Below are 17,793 nucleotides of genomic sequence, written 5' to 3'. Positions count from 1 at the left end.
GAAGCAGAGGGCGATGTCTCCATTGGCCTCTGTAATGCCAGTGCTTTTGTTCTCTAGGAAAAATCCCTGAAGAGGCAAAGGCGCTCTCGCTTTTGGCCCCCGTCACACCCGTCGCTAGCCTGATGAGCGGAGGAGGACTTTTGCCCATTCCCAGTCCCGCTACGCTACAGAACGTAAAAACACACACATACAGACACACAGTTTACTCTGAACACAATCCCAGGGGTTCCCAAACTTTCTTGTCAGATGAACTCCATTGACCTAAATGATTTGCTTGAAGAATAGCTGCCCTGATATTTTTCGTATTAAAAAGTGCCATTTTCTCACCGTCAGTTGCATGAGAGCGCACGCTCTCTCTCACACACGTGCATCATGCAGGGAGAGAGAGAAAGTTAAGCTGCCGACACAAGGATGTTTAAAAGGAAAATTTCCGTGCGTGGTTTAAGTCGTGTTCTTGTTTTTTATTTGAGAAATTAATTTTCCGTCAATTTTATTTTATTTTTTTTATTCGGTAAATGACGCAAATATTTCACTATGCCGGCGGGCCCACAGGGGGCCACTGTATTGCGGGAAAAAGTTTACACGTAAAACATTAAAGTCCTCGTATACATAGGTGAGGCATATGAGGTATCGTTTGAAAGCTTAGAATCTGAGCTTTACAGAGGATATCATCACTTTTGTATTTTTGTTACACAAAATATCAAAATAAGAAATGAAACATTTGCGTCACAAATTAGCGCCCCCTAGAAGTAAAGGGATAGAAATATTTATTTGAATACAAAAGTCTTTTTTCTTGGCACTTAAACGGACAAGTCATATATCAAACGAAAGCGCTCATTCTCAGAAATGTGACTCCACAGTTTATTTTGTTGCCCTAATAACACAGTTCAAAAGATTTTCAAAAGAATCACAAATTTAAATATTATTTTTAAGTCATCAAATACATATGTCTCTTTAATGCACTGATCATTGCTGCTGTAAGCCCCAAATTTGTTTTAAAAATGTTTTTTACTTGAATAATCCATCATTATATGTAGGATATCCAGAACAAATTATGCCACCCAGCAGGAAAAGCATGATAATTAAATCATCATAAAAATATATTTTCGACTATTGATGATAAAATGTTACATAGTGGCACAAAAATGGATCTCTGCTTTCTAACAACACCTAGATTGAACTTCTAGTCCACTCAGAGGCTGAGATATTCAATTAAACAATGAGGGTGGTGCATAAACTGAAAATTAGATGGAATGTCTGTGGACAAGCACATCTGTGAGGGCTAAAATGCATTATAGCGCCATCTACATTTCAGATCTGTATATTGGGATGGAATGCGATAAAGAAATCTTTTTCTAGTGCTTGCTGCCATCTAGTGGAATTAAATAATGAAATAAGATTTTTCAAAGTGAGAGTGTGAACAGAACCAGAATTACATGCTTACAAAGTTGTGACAACAACTAAAAAATAAAGATAAAAAAAAACCTTTCTGTTTATCGTAAAATTATAAACACAATATTATTTATGAATAATTGGAGTCTTTTTTTATTATTATTTGGGGGATTTTCTGAAAAATTAAACCTATTTTTTGCAATCAGTCCACAGTGTGTTTGAATGGTGTACTTTTACATTTAGTGTGAAAAATTGCAGGGGGCAGCGCAAAAATGAATCAGAGTTTAAAGAGTTAAACTTAATAAAATATTCATGGTGAAGTACAACTTTTTTTTTTTTTTTTTTTTTTAATCAACTTGTGTGAATGCTCTCAATTACCACAGAAAATAATGTTGACAAAAATTTTCCAAAACATGTTATCAGTGTTGCCCTTATAAAGCCTGTGGGGCAAGTGTATTGGAGGGTTTAAAAACTGAAATGTAAAGCTTGAAATTTTGTTGAATCACCTACATAAATTTAATGGGCCACAAGGGGTTGCTGGGGGGTGTGAATAAAATAAAATAAAAAGTAATAGAGAGAGAGAGAGAAAGAAAAAAAAACCTTTGATATTACCAAATTTGGCATTGTTAATGTTTCATTCTGCTTTGAAGACTGGCTGAAATCAGGAGATGAATCATTATTATTTTATTATATTGACAGCAATAGTTATTAACCTTAAAAATAAATAGTGTAAATAGAAAATCTATATTTTTGGAGATATTTTAATCATTTATTTTGGCTTCAGTACAATGACAATATTAAAGCAAATTATTTTTGCTAACATGATATCTTATAATATCATAAAATATTTATCTTACACAGTAAAATTTGGTCTTTATACGTGAAAATAAAGCTGGATTTATATTTTTAGAAGGGGGTCCAGTGCAAGGATTTAATCATATTTGGGGATCCATGGCATTGAAAAGTTTGAAAACCCCTGGTCTAATCAATGCTCTAGCTTTCAATTATTTGAATTATATATATATATATATATATATATATATATATATATATATATATATATATATATATATATAATATATAATATTTATAATTACTGTTATTATTATGGATTGAATTATCTTTAGTTGGATGAACTTCTGGTTATGTGTTACCGACAAGATTCCTGTGTTTGGAGTTTGGTCCATGTTAAAGTCACATAAATTTCAAGACCATTTCCAACATCACATTACTTTCAAGGCCCTTCTTGTAATCCTTGTTTTGATACATAACGAAAGTAACCAAGTTTAGTTTTTGTTCTATTTGAAATATTGGATATAATTTTGCATAGACAACGTTAGTGCAGTTACGACAACTCTCTGATTAGATTTAAGAGATTAATTGATTGTAATGACAATGGGGTAGGTTTGGTCTTGGCGGACTAGATCTGCTTTATGCATGCCACTCAGGGCTCCAGACTAAAAATTTACTTAGGAGCCATTGGCTCCTAAATTGAAACATTAAGGAGCCAAATGGCTGTTTTTAGTCGCCAGATCACAGATTTTCTCGATTTAGATTGCTGTTCAGAAACAAGATAGAAAGCCAGAGTCAGTTTAATAAACAGTACATATTTTGGAGAAGATAAGTTTGCATTCCCTTTTGTCTCATAAATGTTCACACCCCTTTCATAATTTATAAAAATATAAGAGATAAAATATATATATTTTTTTATTTAGTACTGCTCTTCAGAATCGACATTACAGATATTTACATATAGTATGCATATAGTAGTGTGTTGCCTTCTTGAGCATCAATGAATGTTTGCACCTTGTGTAATAGTTGTGTACAAGTCCCTCAATTGTCCTAAGTGTCAAAAGCTTGATATATATATATATATATATATATATATATATATATATATATATATATATATTATTATTATTATTAATTGTAATTGTTTTAAAATATTGCCTTAGTTTTTCTTTAGTGTTACTGGATGGTCCAGACACAGAGTCTACAAGAGTACAAATTGAATGAAATCCCAAATGCAGTTTATTGTGCTACTCCAATCCCAATCGATAATTATCAGAAGAAAAAAGTGGTAGTAAAATATATTCAATAACTCACAAGATGATATCTGACAAAACCGCATATGAACGCACACAACCAGACTGTCACAGTGGCGACTAGATTTTAAATTTTTGACGCAAACAATTATTTTTGGTTGCATTTGCGACCATTTTAGTCGCATTCTGGAGCCCTTCCACTATAGAAGACCTAGACATGTAGTGCTGGGGAGGAGGAGGCTGAACACCACAGTACAAGTTCCTGATTGGATTGCGTAGAAGAGGGTTGAACCCAGAAACAGTCCCTTCATTCTGCACCATAAAGAGTTAACTAATTGAATTTTATTGGTTCATTAAAGAGTTCTGTCACATCAGTTTCAGCCTCTTGGTTATACTTTCGAAACTATGTTATTTGTAATTTCATGTTAGTCTTCTATTGTAATTGTATTACTGTAGACACATTTTCCATTTGGTCTGTACAAACTGAGGGATGAGCCAACATTGTTTTCTGTGGTAATTCGGCCACAGATGCTGATGATGAGTTACCTTGAATTTTACTTTAATATTTGAGGGTTGTATAATCGAACAGACACTAACTTGTATTGTTGTATTTTGTCTGGTGTCAGCGAGGTCTTCCTTTAGCTAATCTGGGGGTCCTGAAGACGAGTTTGGATACATCTGTGGCAGCTCTGAGTGGAATTACCTCACAGCCTCCACTCATGGGTAATGTTGATCCCTCTAAAATCGACGAGATCAGGAGGACGGTTTATGTCGGCAACTTGAATTCACAGGTATTTCATAGTGAATTTGACTGAACTTGGTAATCACATGGTACGTGATAATCATGCAGAATTTTCTCCCTCTCATGGTTATTTATTAAACCAGTGATGTAGCACATCAGCTGAGGTCATTTAATTGTATTCAGAATTAAATTGTTATTTATATATAATTGTTTTTCCTGCAAAAACAGACTACCACAGCAGAGCAGCTGCTGGAGTTCTTCAAGCAGGTTGGAGATGTAAAGTTTGTGCGGATGGCTGGAGATGAAACTCAGCCTACACGTTTTGCCTTCGTGGAATTTGCGGATCAGGATTCAGTAGTGAGAGCGCTAACCTTCAATGGAGTCATGTTTGGAGACAGACCACTGAAGTTAGTGTTTCCTTTTTGAACCCTTTAAATATTCACAACACTCACCAGCCTTACTTTAAGTTTAGGGTGAAGTATTTTAACATTTTATTTCCTGTTTTAAGCACATACAAACATTGAGTGATATATACATTCAGTGACCACTTTATTAGGTACACCTGTACACCTGCTCATTGATGGCAATATCTAATCAGCCAATCATCTGGCAGCAACTGGGTGCATAAAATCACGAAGATGTAGTAAAGAGGTTCAGTTGCTGTTCAGACCAAACATCAGAATGGTAGGAAATGTGATTTAAGTGACTTTGATCGTGGGATGATTGTTGGTACCAGACAGGGTGTTTTTATTTGTATCTCAAACTGCTGATCACCTGTGAATTTCATGCACAACTGTCTCAAGAGCGTATAGAGAATGGTGCAAAAAACATCCAGCGAGCGGCAGTTCTGCGGGCGAAAACGGCTTGTTAATGACAGAAGTCAGAGGAGAATGGCCAGACTCGTCGAAGCTGACAGGAACATGACGGTAACCCAAATAACCACACACTACAACAGTGCTATGCAGAAAATCATTTCTGAACATACAACATGTTGAACATTGAGGCAGATGGGCTACAGCAGCAGAAGACCCCTCTGGGTACCACTACTGTCAGCTAAGAACAGGAAACTGAGGCTGCAGTGGATCACCAAAACTGGATGGTAGACGATTGGATAAACATCGCCTGCTCTGTCGCATCTTGATTACTGCTGTGACATGCATATGGTAGGGTCAGAATTTGGCGTGAACAACATGAATCCATGGATCCATTCTGCCTTGGTGGTGTAATGGTGTGGGTAATGTTTTCTTGGCACACATTAGGCACCTTAATACCAATTGAGCATCGTTTAAATGCCACAGCCTACCTGAGTATTGTTGCTGACCATGTGCATCCCTTTATGGCCACGGCCTACCTATCTTCTAATGGCTTCTTCCAGCAGGATAACGTGCCATGCCACAAAGCACACGTCATCTCAAACTGGTTCCAGGAACATGAAAATGAGTTCAGTGTACTCCAGTGGCCAATAGAGCACCTGGGATGTGGTGGAACGGGACATTCGCACCATGAATAAGCAGCCGACAGATCTGCAGCAAATGCGTGATGCTGTCGTCAGCATAGAGCACAATCTCTAAAGAATTTTTCCAGCACCTTGTTGAATCCATGCCACGAAGAAATCAGGCCATTCTGGGATCAAAGGGGGGTCCTACCCAATATGAGAGAGGTGTACCTAATAAAGTGGTCGCTGATTGTGTATTAGATTTAAATGACAATTAATCAGCATAACGTCACCATTTTCAGGATAAACCACTCCAATAATGCCATAGTGAAGCCTCCAGAGCTCACGCCGCAGGCTGCTGCCAAAGAGTTGGAAGATGTTATGAAGAAAGTCCGTGAGGCTCAATCCACCATTGCTGCTGCCATTGAGCCAGGTTCGGAGAGTGATTTAACACTTTTTCCGTGCGACACAATTAACAGTTTTTAAAGAGATTGTTCACCCAAAAATAAAAACTCTTTCATTTAGTCACCATAATATTTTTCCAAAACCATAAGACCGTCTCCCATGGAACACAAAAGAGATGGCAGAAGTGTAGCCTCAGTCACCATTCACAGTTTTGGGTTATTTCTCCTAGCTGTAAAAAACCGCTCGTCCAGCAGTTCCAGGCATTCCAGAAGATCTAGATCTCGCTCCCGGTCATACTCGCGAAGAAAGCGATCCAGATCCAGACACAGGTAGATCTTGCACATCCTAAAACCTACTTACGTTTGTATCTCCAGTTTGTTTCAGTTCGATAATTTATGTAAAACATGACTGATTTGGTCTATTGCTGTTGAAGGGGTCGGCCATCCCAAAGATCCCGACAGAGGATGAGTGACTCGCGTGGGTCCCACAGGAGACGCTCGCGCTCCAGAGACAGGAAACGCAGCCGCAGTCAATCTCACTCAAGGTTATTCTGCATAACAACACAGGCGTCTTTATGCTCAGTTTGTTGTGTACTGATACAGGACATTTAAGGTCAGTGCTCTCTCCTCTACCCAGGGACAAGAGGAAGGAGAAAGACAGCAGGGTGAGGAAGGATGATGACTGGGATGAAAAGAGGCAGAGGGACAAAAAGGGAAGGATGCTTCCAAAAGGCTCCAGTGGCTCCAGACATTCCCGCAGTACAAGCAGGTCAGAAAAGAGTGTTTTCATTAAACCTGCAGTACACTTTTAAAATAACGTTTCGAAATATAACCTAAATGGCAAAAAAATGGCTTTTCTCTTTCTTAAATAATAACCTTTAGTTAGCAAACCATGGGTTTGTACTATTGGCCTGTGGTATTGGGGGAGGGGCATTGTTATTCTAGAGAGTAGGGCTGAAAGAGTAATCGGAAAAAAATCGAAATCATGATATGACCCAGTGCAATTATCCAACCGAGAGGGCTGCGATTTTAATTTAATAAATAAATAGTCTGAACGTGTTGCTCGCTGTGCTGCGCTTATGTGCGCAGCTGTTTTGTCTGTAGGTTGTAGTGCTTTCTTAAGTTTCAATGTAAAAGGGGTCAGTGTGGTTTCAAAGGTATCAGAGCGGTTCTGTGTTCGATACACACAAATTCTATCTGGCGCACTGACAGATTTGCTCTGAGTTCTGTTCAGTGTGCTAACGTGCGCTGAGCGCATTATATTTAAAGCACTCCAGATTCACTTTAATTGCACATTTGCGTGATTTTACATACTGTACCTCTATGTTTGGTCGCTACAATTAAAATAGCCCCATGACAGTGTGTTTTTGTGGACAGCAAGGCAGATGAGTATTTCACTGCATTAAAAGGATGCATTAAAACTCCACTACAAAGTTCAAAATAAAAACTTCTGCCAAATTTTTTTTGAGGCTTGAGGTTTAACCGGACTGCATAGTAAAGCCAAGAGCAAGTTAAGAAATTATTAAAGAAATAAATTGTTTTACTATATTATTATAACTATTATAATGTTATTATATTTATTATTTATTATACAATATTTCTATAATTATTTCTTAACATTAATATTATTTTTATATTGCAATAATATAATATTCAAGTTGGCTGGGTTTAAAAAAAAAATAATGATGAAAAGCAAGCTATCCCTTTCACAAATGGACAAAAAAAATGTACACATCGGACAGATGCAATGTGATTGTGATGTTTTTTTCCCCACTGTGTTTTATTTATTTATTTATTTTGGTTCTTTTTAAAAGGATTCCCTTTATAGAACAGTATTTCCAGTTGGCAGTAAATCATGGGCAAAACATGGTTTAATTTTTTTTGTTGAATGAATCACACTTCTTTTTTTTTCATGTTTATCATATCGCAGTTCAAATGATTTTTCAAAATAATTGCAATTTGATTTTTTGGTCCAAATCATTCAGACCTACTAGAGAGCATTTGATTGGACAAAAATTGTATGCAACCCTGAGCTGGAGATGATTTCAGCAATGTTTTTAGTTCATTTTCCCAGAAGAGAAAGACTAGATAATTTTAACGTGTATATATTGGATTGAAAAGCCACAACATTTTTGAAAACATGAGAAAAACATCAACCAATAGAAAAAGTAAAAATACACACTTCACAAAATATATTCAAGAGTTATTATCTGAAAACAAGTCTTAATACCTTATGGCAGTTTTACTTCTCAGGTAAATGTATCTTGTTTTAAGGAAATTTTTACTGGAAAAAAATTGCAAAAGTACTGATTAAGAATTTAATTTTTTTTTACACCGTAGTCTTGTAATACTCTTACAGATTATGTTACAGTGTGATCCAGGTCGCTAAGGCGGAGAGCCAGGTCACCTTTAAGGTTTTACCCTGGTACAAGGGACAACACCGGTGTGACATTTTATAACGGGTAAAAGGGTGAAACATTATGAATGGAACGTCCAATATCAATACAATAGCCTAATGAATAGAATAGCCTTAAATATAGAATAGTTTGCAACCCATGATAAATGAACCTAAATAACGCAATTGAAAGCCAGATGTTCTTTACCAACGTATCAAATTACACAGGCAGCAAAGTACGCGCACTGACAGAAGACGTTTAATTGCAGGTAGCGAATATAATGTACATGGAGGGTAACTGTAAGACGTCTCAGATTCAGAATGACACAAGAAATGCTGGTAGACACACAGACACATGCTTGAAGAAACACACTTTATTATATTTTTAAGAACAGATGACAGAAAAGCTGTGGATGCGCATTTTTGATGCACTGTTTGTTCGGAGGCGTGCAGTCTCCTGAAACACGTGTATGTAAAGTGTTCTCACACTTTCTTTGTTTTAGTCTACTGAAAACATTTTGCAAGAACAGTGTCGTCTATGAGAATGCTGTAAATTATCTCAGACCATCTCAGCGTAGGAGGTGCTCTGAGTTCAGTTCGTTTTATTTCCACAGAGCAGATCATTGTGAACGCAACTCTGCAGCCTATTCATCTGTGATTAAAACATAAAATAATACAAAAACACGTTCACCTCGAACCATGGTGAATATTATCATCATTATAACTATTATGTTTACATTTAGAATTGTTTTTAGATCTTAATATGTATTAGTAATTAGCAACCACTTTGTTATTTTAATTGCTTTTTCGTTTAGTTTGAAGTGCACTTCGTATTTAGAAATGTCTTTTATTTAAAAAATGAAAAACTTAAACCAATGAATTTCATTTTTAATGCAAAAATCACTAAAGCAAGAATCTTCACCGATCCCTCAGCCGGGGGGTTGACGATGTAATTGGATATTGTGAGATATATATATATATATATATATAATACAAATATTGTGAACAAATGTCTTGCATATCGTCCAGCCCTGGGAGGGAACAAAACAAATTTGTTCACACACATTCAAAGTCATTAACCTTCCGAAGCAGCTAAACTGGGTCCTGGGATGAAAGGTAATAAAACGGCAACATTAAACCCGCAACAACCCACAATAAGTGATGTATTTGCCTGGACAACGAAATACCCGACCGGTAGAGAATGCACGGATGACATAGGTTCGTTGTCAAAGAGATGTTGCCCTTCACAACTGTTGAAAAGCCATGTTTCAAAAAGTTAAACAACACAATTTTAATTGCACTTTTCCAGTTACATTTGCATTTTTAGTTAAAATAAATAAAAAATAAAGTTCAAAGTTTGAAATCAAGCTGCCTTGCATTATTGTGTAGACTATTGCTTAAAAGAAAATTAACCCATAGAACCACCTAGCATCCAACCAGCGGTAATAACAGTGTTAGTCGGTTTGAACGTGAACACTGCACTGGTGTGAAAATTATGATACTGTGGCAAGTCTAGTCACCATCACCAAAACTGTTCACTTATTTTGACCATGTTTATGTCTCTGACATCATTGCATTTACAGGCTCATTTGAACCTCCTAACTTAGTCTGTATATTTCCAGAGGGAAGAAGGATAGAAAGAGGGAAAAAGAGAGGGACGTTAGCAAGGAAAGGAGGGAGAGCCCAGCATTCAGGAGAAAAAGCAGGAATTATGACCACAAAGCCAAACCATCACAGGTGAGTGCAACATCTAAAAACACACCAACCATTTACTTGCACAAATTGTCTTGGGGGATCATTATCCAGTGCCAAGTAAAATCCTGACAACATATTCAAGGCTGGGCGATAAAGCCAAAAAATAAATGCATAACATCTCAATATTTTTCTGCTTTTTATTTTTTTATTTTTTTACAATATATATCTTTAATATTTTTATTTATGTTTGCTGTGAAATGGCAACCAAACAACTAGTGTTGCTAGAAATATTCAAAAACTGAAGAACTAAAACAGTAAAAATAATGAAGGCATGTTTTTCACTGAATGAACACAAGGAAGAATGATATTTAATCATTTGTATTTATTTGTGCAAATATAACAATGCTTAGTAAAAAAACAGAGGGGTGGATAAAATATAAATTTTCAGATGCATCGAAATCTTCATTTGAACGATCTCGATATCGATTCTTAAATCCCAAGATAGATCTTTAACTCTATGCACAACCCTCTACTACAATGAGAGGAAATCACTCGCATTTGCGACCTAATTTATGCTATGCGGCTAAAATGTATATATTTGGCAACTCGCTGGTAATTGTTTGCATTTTACTCGCCAGTAATTGTGTAGTATAGTGGTGGAGTATTCCGCGGCGAGATCCTTTCACTGCGTGTTTAGAGTAAAAGTTGTTCCGTGTAATGCGTGTCCAAAGACGAGATCCACGTGACCCATTTGACACTGAATAATGTCTTTTAATACCCTTTCTTTTCTCTACTGTCAGTTTAAAAACAATAAAAAATAAACATTTAATTTTAATCATGCATCGAACAGATGAGGTAAAACCATTCGAGTCTCTCGTAAACATTTGCTCATTTAAAGGCACTGTCTACAGAAATGCAGACCGCACAGATTTTAACACGTGTTCAACAAATCAATGTAAATACTTGTACAAATTATGCAATTATACAATAAACATGTAACAAAAAATATATGAAACATCATATTTATAGATTGAATACATTTATTTGTTCATTTTTAAAAAGCCAAAATGTGACTAAAATGATGAAAAACTAATAAAATATAATTAGTAAAATTAATATATTTCGTACATGACTGAATGTAAATGTAATGTACCTACTTAGAAGGTCCCCTGTATAATTAACAGAATTAGCTGGGAAATAATTTCTTTCATATGTAAGCAAAAGGGGCATTATAACTGAAATACACCCATGTGAATCGTTATCAAATCGAGAGCTTGTAAATCGGAATTGAAATGAATTGAACTTCCCAAGTCTAAGGCCGTTTTTACTTCCAAATTTCTGAAGTACAGAAGAACATTAATGCTGTTGCAATATCTTTGTTTCAACACTCTCATACTTGTGAGTTGTGGGACAAGTATACTTTCAGTATACTTACATTGTACTTACCCAAGAAATTACTGAGTAATATTAGGTAACCGCATGCACTTGATATGGGTTAAGGTTAGAGTTGTGGTAAGGTTTAGGACCTAATAATTACTCTAGTTATTGTAATTATATAGTAAGTATATTTAGAACAGTACTGGAAAATAAAGTGCTACCGGAAACTTAATGGCCAAATAAAAAGCGCATTATGCAATGTTCTCAGTGTCACTTTATTTATATTTTTATAGCCGGCAAAATCAGCGCAAATATATTATGAGTATTTGCTATATCGCCTGGCTCTACACAGATTTTTCTCTCGATAGCCAGCTGAAAGGGTAGTAGTAGTAATGCTGGTTTGAAGTGTCTCCCATACAAGTTTACTTGCGTGAATGTAACCAACTACAAGTGTAAATGTTCTAACTTAAAAAAATTGCAATGCTCAAAATTGCCAGGGTTACAAGCACCACCCAAATTACAGTCATTTTATTCATATTGTGGTTTTTATGAAACTACGCAAATACCAGGAACAGCTAATCTCTGGAGGCGTATAGTCTTTAACGGTTAGAAAAGCGGAGTGGTAATCAGATTTGGTGATGGAAAAATTCTAGAAGGCGCCTTCAAGCTACCAGTGTTGATTCCTTATGGTTTCAACTCTCATGATCACTCACATGTTTGCATTGATGTTTCTGTAGAGCATTAACAAATTTATTAAAATGGCGAATGAAAAGAAATGAGTTCCCACAGTTAAATGTTGTTTGAAAATCGCATTGCTCCCTATGCACCTCATTGAGCACACGGCACATGGTAAGATAACTTGAAATAATTTGCACATGTAGCTGAGCCCTATCTTTGGGTGCTGCTCTAGTTTTTCTAGATGAGAAACGGATGACTACTGCTGAACCTCATAAAGATTGACATTTACAGGCTTGCCCATGTCTGACTCTGTTAACCATCAACATGTTTCAACCGTAAAGCTGATGTATTTCCCCAAAATATGACATATTTTAAACAAAGTGTGAAAACATTTTGCAGGTGGGAGATGGAGGGGGTTAGGACGTTTTGTTCGCCACCTGCAGATAAAATACTGCTGAGATGGTTACTGAGCAGGGGTGTCAAAAATATATTGATAATTTCTTATTCTGTACAGAATACAATTCTTGACTTCTTGAATACTTCACAATCTACCAAATCCAGATCTCTAATCTACAGTTGTGCTCAAAAGTTTGCATACCCTGGCAGAAACTGTGAAATTTTGGCATTGATTTTGAAAATATGACTGATCATGCAAAAAACTGTCTTTTATTTAAGGATAGTGATCATATGAAGCCATTTATTATCACATAGTTGTTTGGCTCCTTTTTAAATCATAATGATAACAGAAATCACCCCAATGTCCCTGATCAAAAGTTTACATACCCTTGAATGTTTGGCCTTGTTACAGACACACAAGGTGACACACACAGGTTTAAATGGCAATTAAAGGTTAATTTCCCACAACTGTGGCTTTTTAAATTGCAATTAGTGTCTGTGTATAAATAGTCAGTGAGTTTGTTAGCTCTCACTTGGATGCACTGAGCAGGCTAGATACTGAGCCATGGGGAGCAGAAAAGAACTGTCAAAAGACCTGCGTAACAAGGTAATGGAACTTTATAAAGATGGAAAAGGATATAAAAAGATATCCAAAGCCTTGAAAATGCCAGTCAGTACTGTTCAAACACTTATTAAGAAGTGGAAAATTCGGGGATCTCTTGATACCAAGCCACGGTCAGGTAGACCAAGAAAGATTTCAGCCACAACTGCCAGAAGAATTGTTCGGGATGCAAAGAAAAACCCACAGGTAACCTCAGGAGAAATACAGGCTGCTCTGGAAAAAGACGGTGTGGTTGTTTACTACCATTAAATTTTAGGAAATGATTTGCTGTGAGTGCGGACAAATTGTCCAACTTGGAAATAATGAAATAGATCTGTCTGACTAAGATTATATTTAGAACGTAAATCAGTAAAGCTAGAAAATAAGCCCTCAGAATAGAGATCACCGAATTGAACAATGCCCTTCTTTTGTCAATGCAAGAAGGTGGAGTCTAATTTAGCTGGCAGGAAGGTATAGTTATTACATGTTGGACTTTGAAACGAGTGTTTCTCGTAGGTGGAATTACTGACATAATTGGTCCAAATTTTAAGAGTGGAGTGAACAACAGGGTTACATGTGTACTGTGCAGTTTTAATAGGTAAGCAGGTTGTAACTAAGGCTTGCTAAGAAGTTGTTGTGCATGATTTGGACTCTATTTCACACCAGTCAATACCTGACGAATGCATCCAATAAGCTATCTTTTGTACCTGCGCCGCCCAATAATAATGCATAAGATTAGGGAGTGCCAGACCTCCTCGACCCTCTGCCTCTGACGGTACTCTTTTCGAATCCTGGAACCTTTCCATTCCATAATCATGAAAATATTTTTTTCTACAGAAAGAAAAAAGGTCTTGGGTAAAAAGATAGGAAGACATTGGAGTAAATATAAATATCTAGGTAGGACATTCATTTTAATTCACCCTGCCAGCTAAGGTCAGATACGTATAGAATCCTCCATTTTTGCAAGTCAGCTTTGTTTTATTAAGAGTGGTGCAAAATTATTTTCATAAAGACCCTTAAAATTACGTGTGATGTTAATACCCAAATATTGAAACCCAGGTTTTGCTATATGAAATGGTAATATTCCTAGCCAATTCTTTTACAGGCAGACACTCATTTAGTTTGTGAACTGAAAGTGTACCAAAGGCATGAAACAAATTGGTAATGTCACTTATGTATGATACAGGGTTTGATATATAGAGGAAAAGGTAATCTGCATATACTGTAGAGAGAGTTTTTGCTCCACTCCCCACCTACACTACCGGTAAAAAGTTTTGAAACACTCATTCTTTATTATAAATGTATCACATTTTAGAATAATAGTGAAGTCATCAAAACTATGGAATAGCATAAATGGAACTATGGGAATTATGTTGTGACTAAACAAAAATCCAAAATAAATCAAAACTGTGTTATATTTTAGCATCTTCAAAGTAGTCACCCTTTGCCTAGAATTTTCAGAAATGTACTCTTGACATTTTCTCAGCCAACTTCTTGAGGTATCACGCTGGGATGCTTTTTAAACAGTATTGAAGGAGTTCCCATCTATGTTGGGCACTTAGTGGCTGCTTTTCTTTATTATTTGGTCCAAGTCATCAATTTCAAAAAAAATTTTTTTTTATTTTTATTAAATTTTAGTTTTGTATTGAAATAAATTAATATGGTGGCACAGTTATATTTTTGTCTACAAAATGAATTTAAAACATTTAAGCATACGCCTTCAGATCAAAAGATTAAGATCATGAGAAACATTTCAGTCAGGTGTTTCAAAACTTTTGACCGGTAGTGTATGTATACCACGAAATGAAGATGTAGCCCTTACGGGTACCTCTTGTTAGAGAATAGTTTTCAGAATGCAATTTATTTGTAATCACTGATGATTAATAATTTAATAATTAATAATTTTATTTATCACACATTATACATTTGCACATATACAGTGAAATTCTTTTTTTTCCACATATCCCAGCTAAGCTGGGGTCAGAGTGCAGGGTCAGCCATAATACGGCACCCCTGGAGCAGATAGGGTCAAGGGCCTTGCTCAAGGGCCCAACAGTGGCATCTTGGCAGTGCTGGGGCTTGAACCCCCAACCTTCTGAGCAGTAACCCAGAGCCTTAACCGCTGAGCCACCACTGCCCCTTGATGCTCAAGGAGAGGTTTACAAAAGATGGATCCACTCTATAAATTTGGTCCATTGCAAAAAAAAAAAAAAAGATTATCCCACTTAACACAGTCGAACGCCTTTTCTGCTTCGAGTGATACTACAACTTCATGGAACGGGGGAGTGTGAAGGACATTAAGAAGTCAGTGGACATTAAAAAATAAGTGCCGCCCTTTATTGAAACCTGTTCAATTGGCTGAAATTACATTGGCCAAGGGTGACTCCAAACGAATAGCCACAAACTTTTCTAAAATTTTTACATCAGAACTTGGCAAAGAAATTGGCCGGTATGAAGTACACTTGGTTGCCTCCTTGTTGGGTTTCAATAAAAGTGTAATTAATGCTTCAGTAAAAGATTTCAGCAAAGTGCCTTGAGATGAAGAATGTTCAAACATGTTGAATAATAAGGGCACTAATTTGGCAGAAAATTTCATTTTGGGAACCCATCAGGCCCTGGGCTTTTGCCACTCTGCATCAAAGAAATTGCCTCAAGATGAATGGGTTCATCCAACTCTTCTTTTTGTTCAGATGAAATGGTTGGAACCCTTATTTTATTAAAGAATTCTATGAGCAACAACTGATCTCTGGGTGACTCTGATTTATGTATGTTAGAATAACATTTTTTAAAAGTATTATTAATTGTGAGGGGATTAATGGACAATTCTCCAGACTTGTCCTCAATTTGAGAAATAATCTGTGATGCAGATCTTGATTCAAGTTGATGGGCTAAGAGTCAGCCAGCCTTTTCCCCATGCTCTTAGAAAAGTCCACACGAGCGAAGAATAAGCTGCTCTTTTTGAGATGTAGAAATCAAATTGTTTTGAGTTTGAAGAGCAATTCTTTCTTTATAAAGTTCAGGCTTAGGGGATGTGGAATACTTGTGATTGATTTCTGATATTGCATTAATAAGTTGTTGTTGTTTCTTCCTTCTCTCTATTCATAAAGGTGGAATATGATATGATGTCTCCACTGATAACAACTTTTAAAAGTCTCCCATAAAAGGGAAGGAGAAACCAGGTTTGATGAATTAAAGTTTAGAAAGTTATCAATTGAGATTGATATGAATTGGCAAAATACTTTATCTTACAACAGCCTAGAATTAAACCACCACAAAGGACAACCAGTGTAGCTAAAAAAAATGAGAGACGTAAGGGAGCATGGTCAGATTCCACCCATTTTAATGACGTCAAAAGGTTTTTATCTGTGATAAAGTAATCAATTCTGGTATAACAATGATGGACATGTGAGAATAAGGAAAATGCCTTTACCCAGTTTGGCTAGAAATTAAGACAAGCTGGTTGCTGGTTTGGGATTAAAGTGGTCTAAGATTGGATCCGTTAAGATCCCCACCCAAAATCAAATAATGTAAATTTAAGTTGGGCAGCGCAGAGACAAGCTTATTCACAAATGCCGCATTGTCCCAATTGGGACAATAAACATTCACCAGCACGACAGGGGTGTGAAAGAGATGCCCCCAAACGATAACATAATGGCCTTGGGGGTCAGCATTAATGTTAGAAACCTAAAATTGAATTATTTTGTTTACTAGTATGGCTGTTTGCTTGCTTTTGCATTAAACTTAGAATGAAAAATGTGACCTATCCATGATTTCTTCAATCTAAGGTGATCCGAATTAAGCAAGTTTGTTCCCTGAAGGAAAGCTATTTCCGTTTTAAGATGTTTAAGGTGTGAAAAAATGTTGGTCCATTTTATTGATCCATTTAAGCTCTTTACATTCCAGGATGTAAATCTGATGGCTGATACTGTATCGGTCATCAGTAACAAAGACACATGTAATGCTTATGACTCATTTCATCAGGTAACAGAATAAAAATGCAGCTCTTCTTAACAGTGCATTAAATATAAAATGTTTTTTTTTCTCCCCAATTTGGCATGCCCAATTCCCAATGCGCTCTATCTAGGTCCTTGTGGTGGCGTAGTGACCGGGTGACAAATCTCAGTTGCCTCCGCGTCTGAGACCGTCAATCCATTCATCTTATCACGTGGCTTGATGGGCGTATTACCGTGGAGATGTAGTGTGTGTGGAGGCCCACGCTATTCTCCGCGGCATCCACACACAACTCACCACGTGCCCCACCGAGAGCGAGAACCACGTTATAGCGACCACGAGGAGGTTAACCCAACGTGACTCTACCCACCCTAGCAACCAGGCCAATTGGTTGCTTAGGAAGCCTGACTGGAGTCACTCAGTACGCCCTGGATTCGAACTTGCGACTCCAGGTGTGGTAGTCAGCGTCTTTACTTGCTGAGCTACCCGGGTCCCCTATCAAATATGTTTTAAACAACTGTGATTGCGCCGCATCCCGCAGCCTTATCATGTTCAGTGTGAACGTATTGCTGTTGCTTGTCACTGGAATCGCATCGCATCACATCTGGTTGGGATAAGGTGTAAAAGAAACTTACTGAGGCAAAATCATTCGTGAAAATTACAGACTTCAGGTGCCAAAGTT

The 17,793-nt window shown here is 36.7% G+C and overlaps 1 protein-coding gene across 2 annotated transcripts in view; it reads left to right on the top strand.

Annotated features, from left to right (window-relative positions):
- srek1 (splicing regulatory glutamine/lysine-rich protein 1) overlaps nucleotides 1-17,793 on the top strand; it is a 29,647-nt gene that overhangs the window by 10,840 nt on the left and 1,014 nt on the right. For both annotated transcript variants that reach the window (XM_051691647.1, XM_051691653.1), the window contains 8 exons: nucleotides 58-173; nucleotides 4,064-4,228; nucleotides 4,408-4,586; nucleotides 5,917-6,047; nucleotides 6,249-6,348; nucleotides 6,453-6,563; nucleotides 6,656-6,787; nucleotides 10,036-10,150. In XM_051691647.1, coding sequence (XP_051547607.1) covers nucleotides 58-173; nucleotides 4,064-4,228; nucleotides 4,408-4,586; nucleotides 5,917-6,047; nucleotides 6,249-6,348; nucleotides 6,453-6,563; nucleotides 6,656-6,787; nucleotides 10,036-10,150 — 1,049 coding nt within the window. The remainder of the gene's footprint in view (nucleotides 1-57; nucleotides 174-4,063; nucleotides 4,229-4,407; nucleotides 4,587-5,916; nucleotides 6,048-6,248; nucleotides 6,349-6,452; nucleotides 6,564-6,655; nucleotides 6,788-10,035; nucleotides 10,151-17,793) is intronic.

The sequence above is a fragment of the Myxocyprinus asiaticus genome, chromosome 4, assembly GCF_019703515.2.
Source record: "Myxocyprinus asiaticus isolate MX2 ecotype Aquarium Trade chromosome 4, UBuf_Myxa_2, whole genome shotgun sequence".
Lineage (NCBI taxonomy): Eukaryota > Metazoa > Chordata > Actinopteri > Cypriniformes > Catostomidae > Myxocyprinus > Myxocyprinus asiaticus.
The sequence above is the reverse complement of the archived record's forward strand: the minus strand, read 5'-3'. Positions and strand labels throughout refer to the sequence as shown.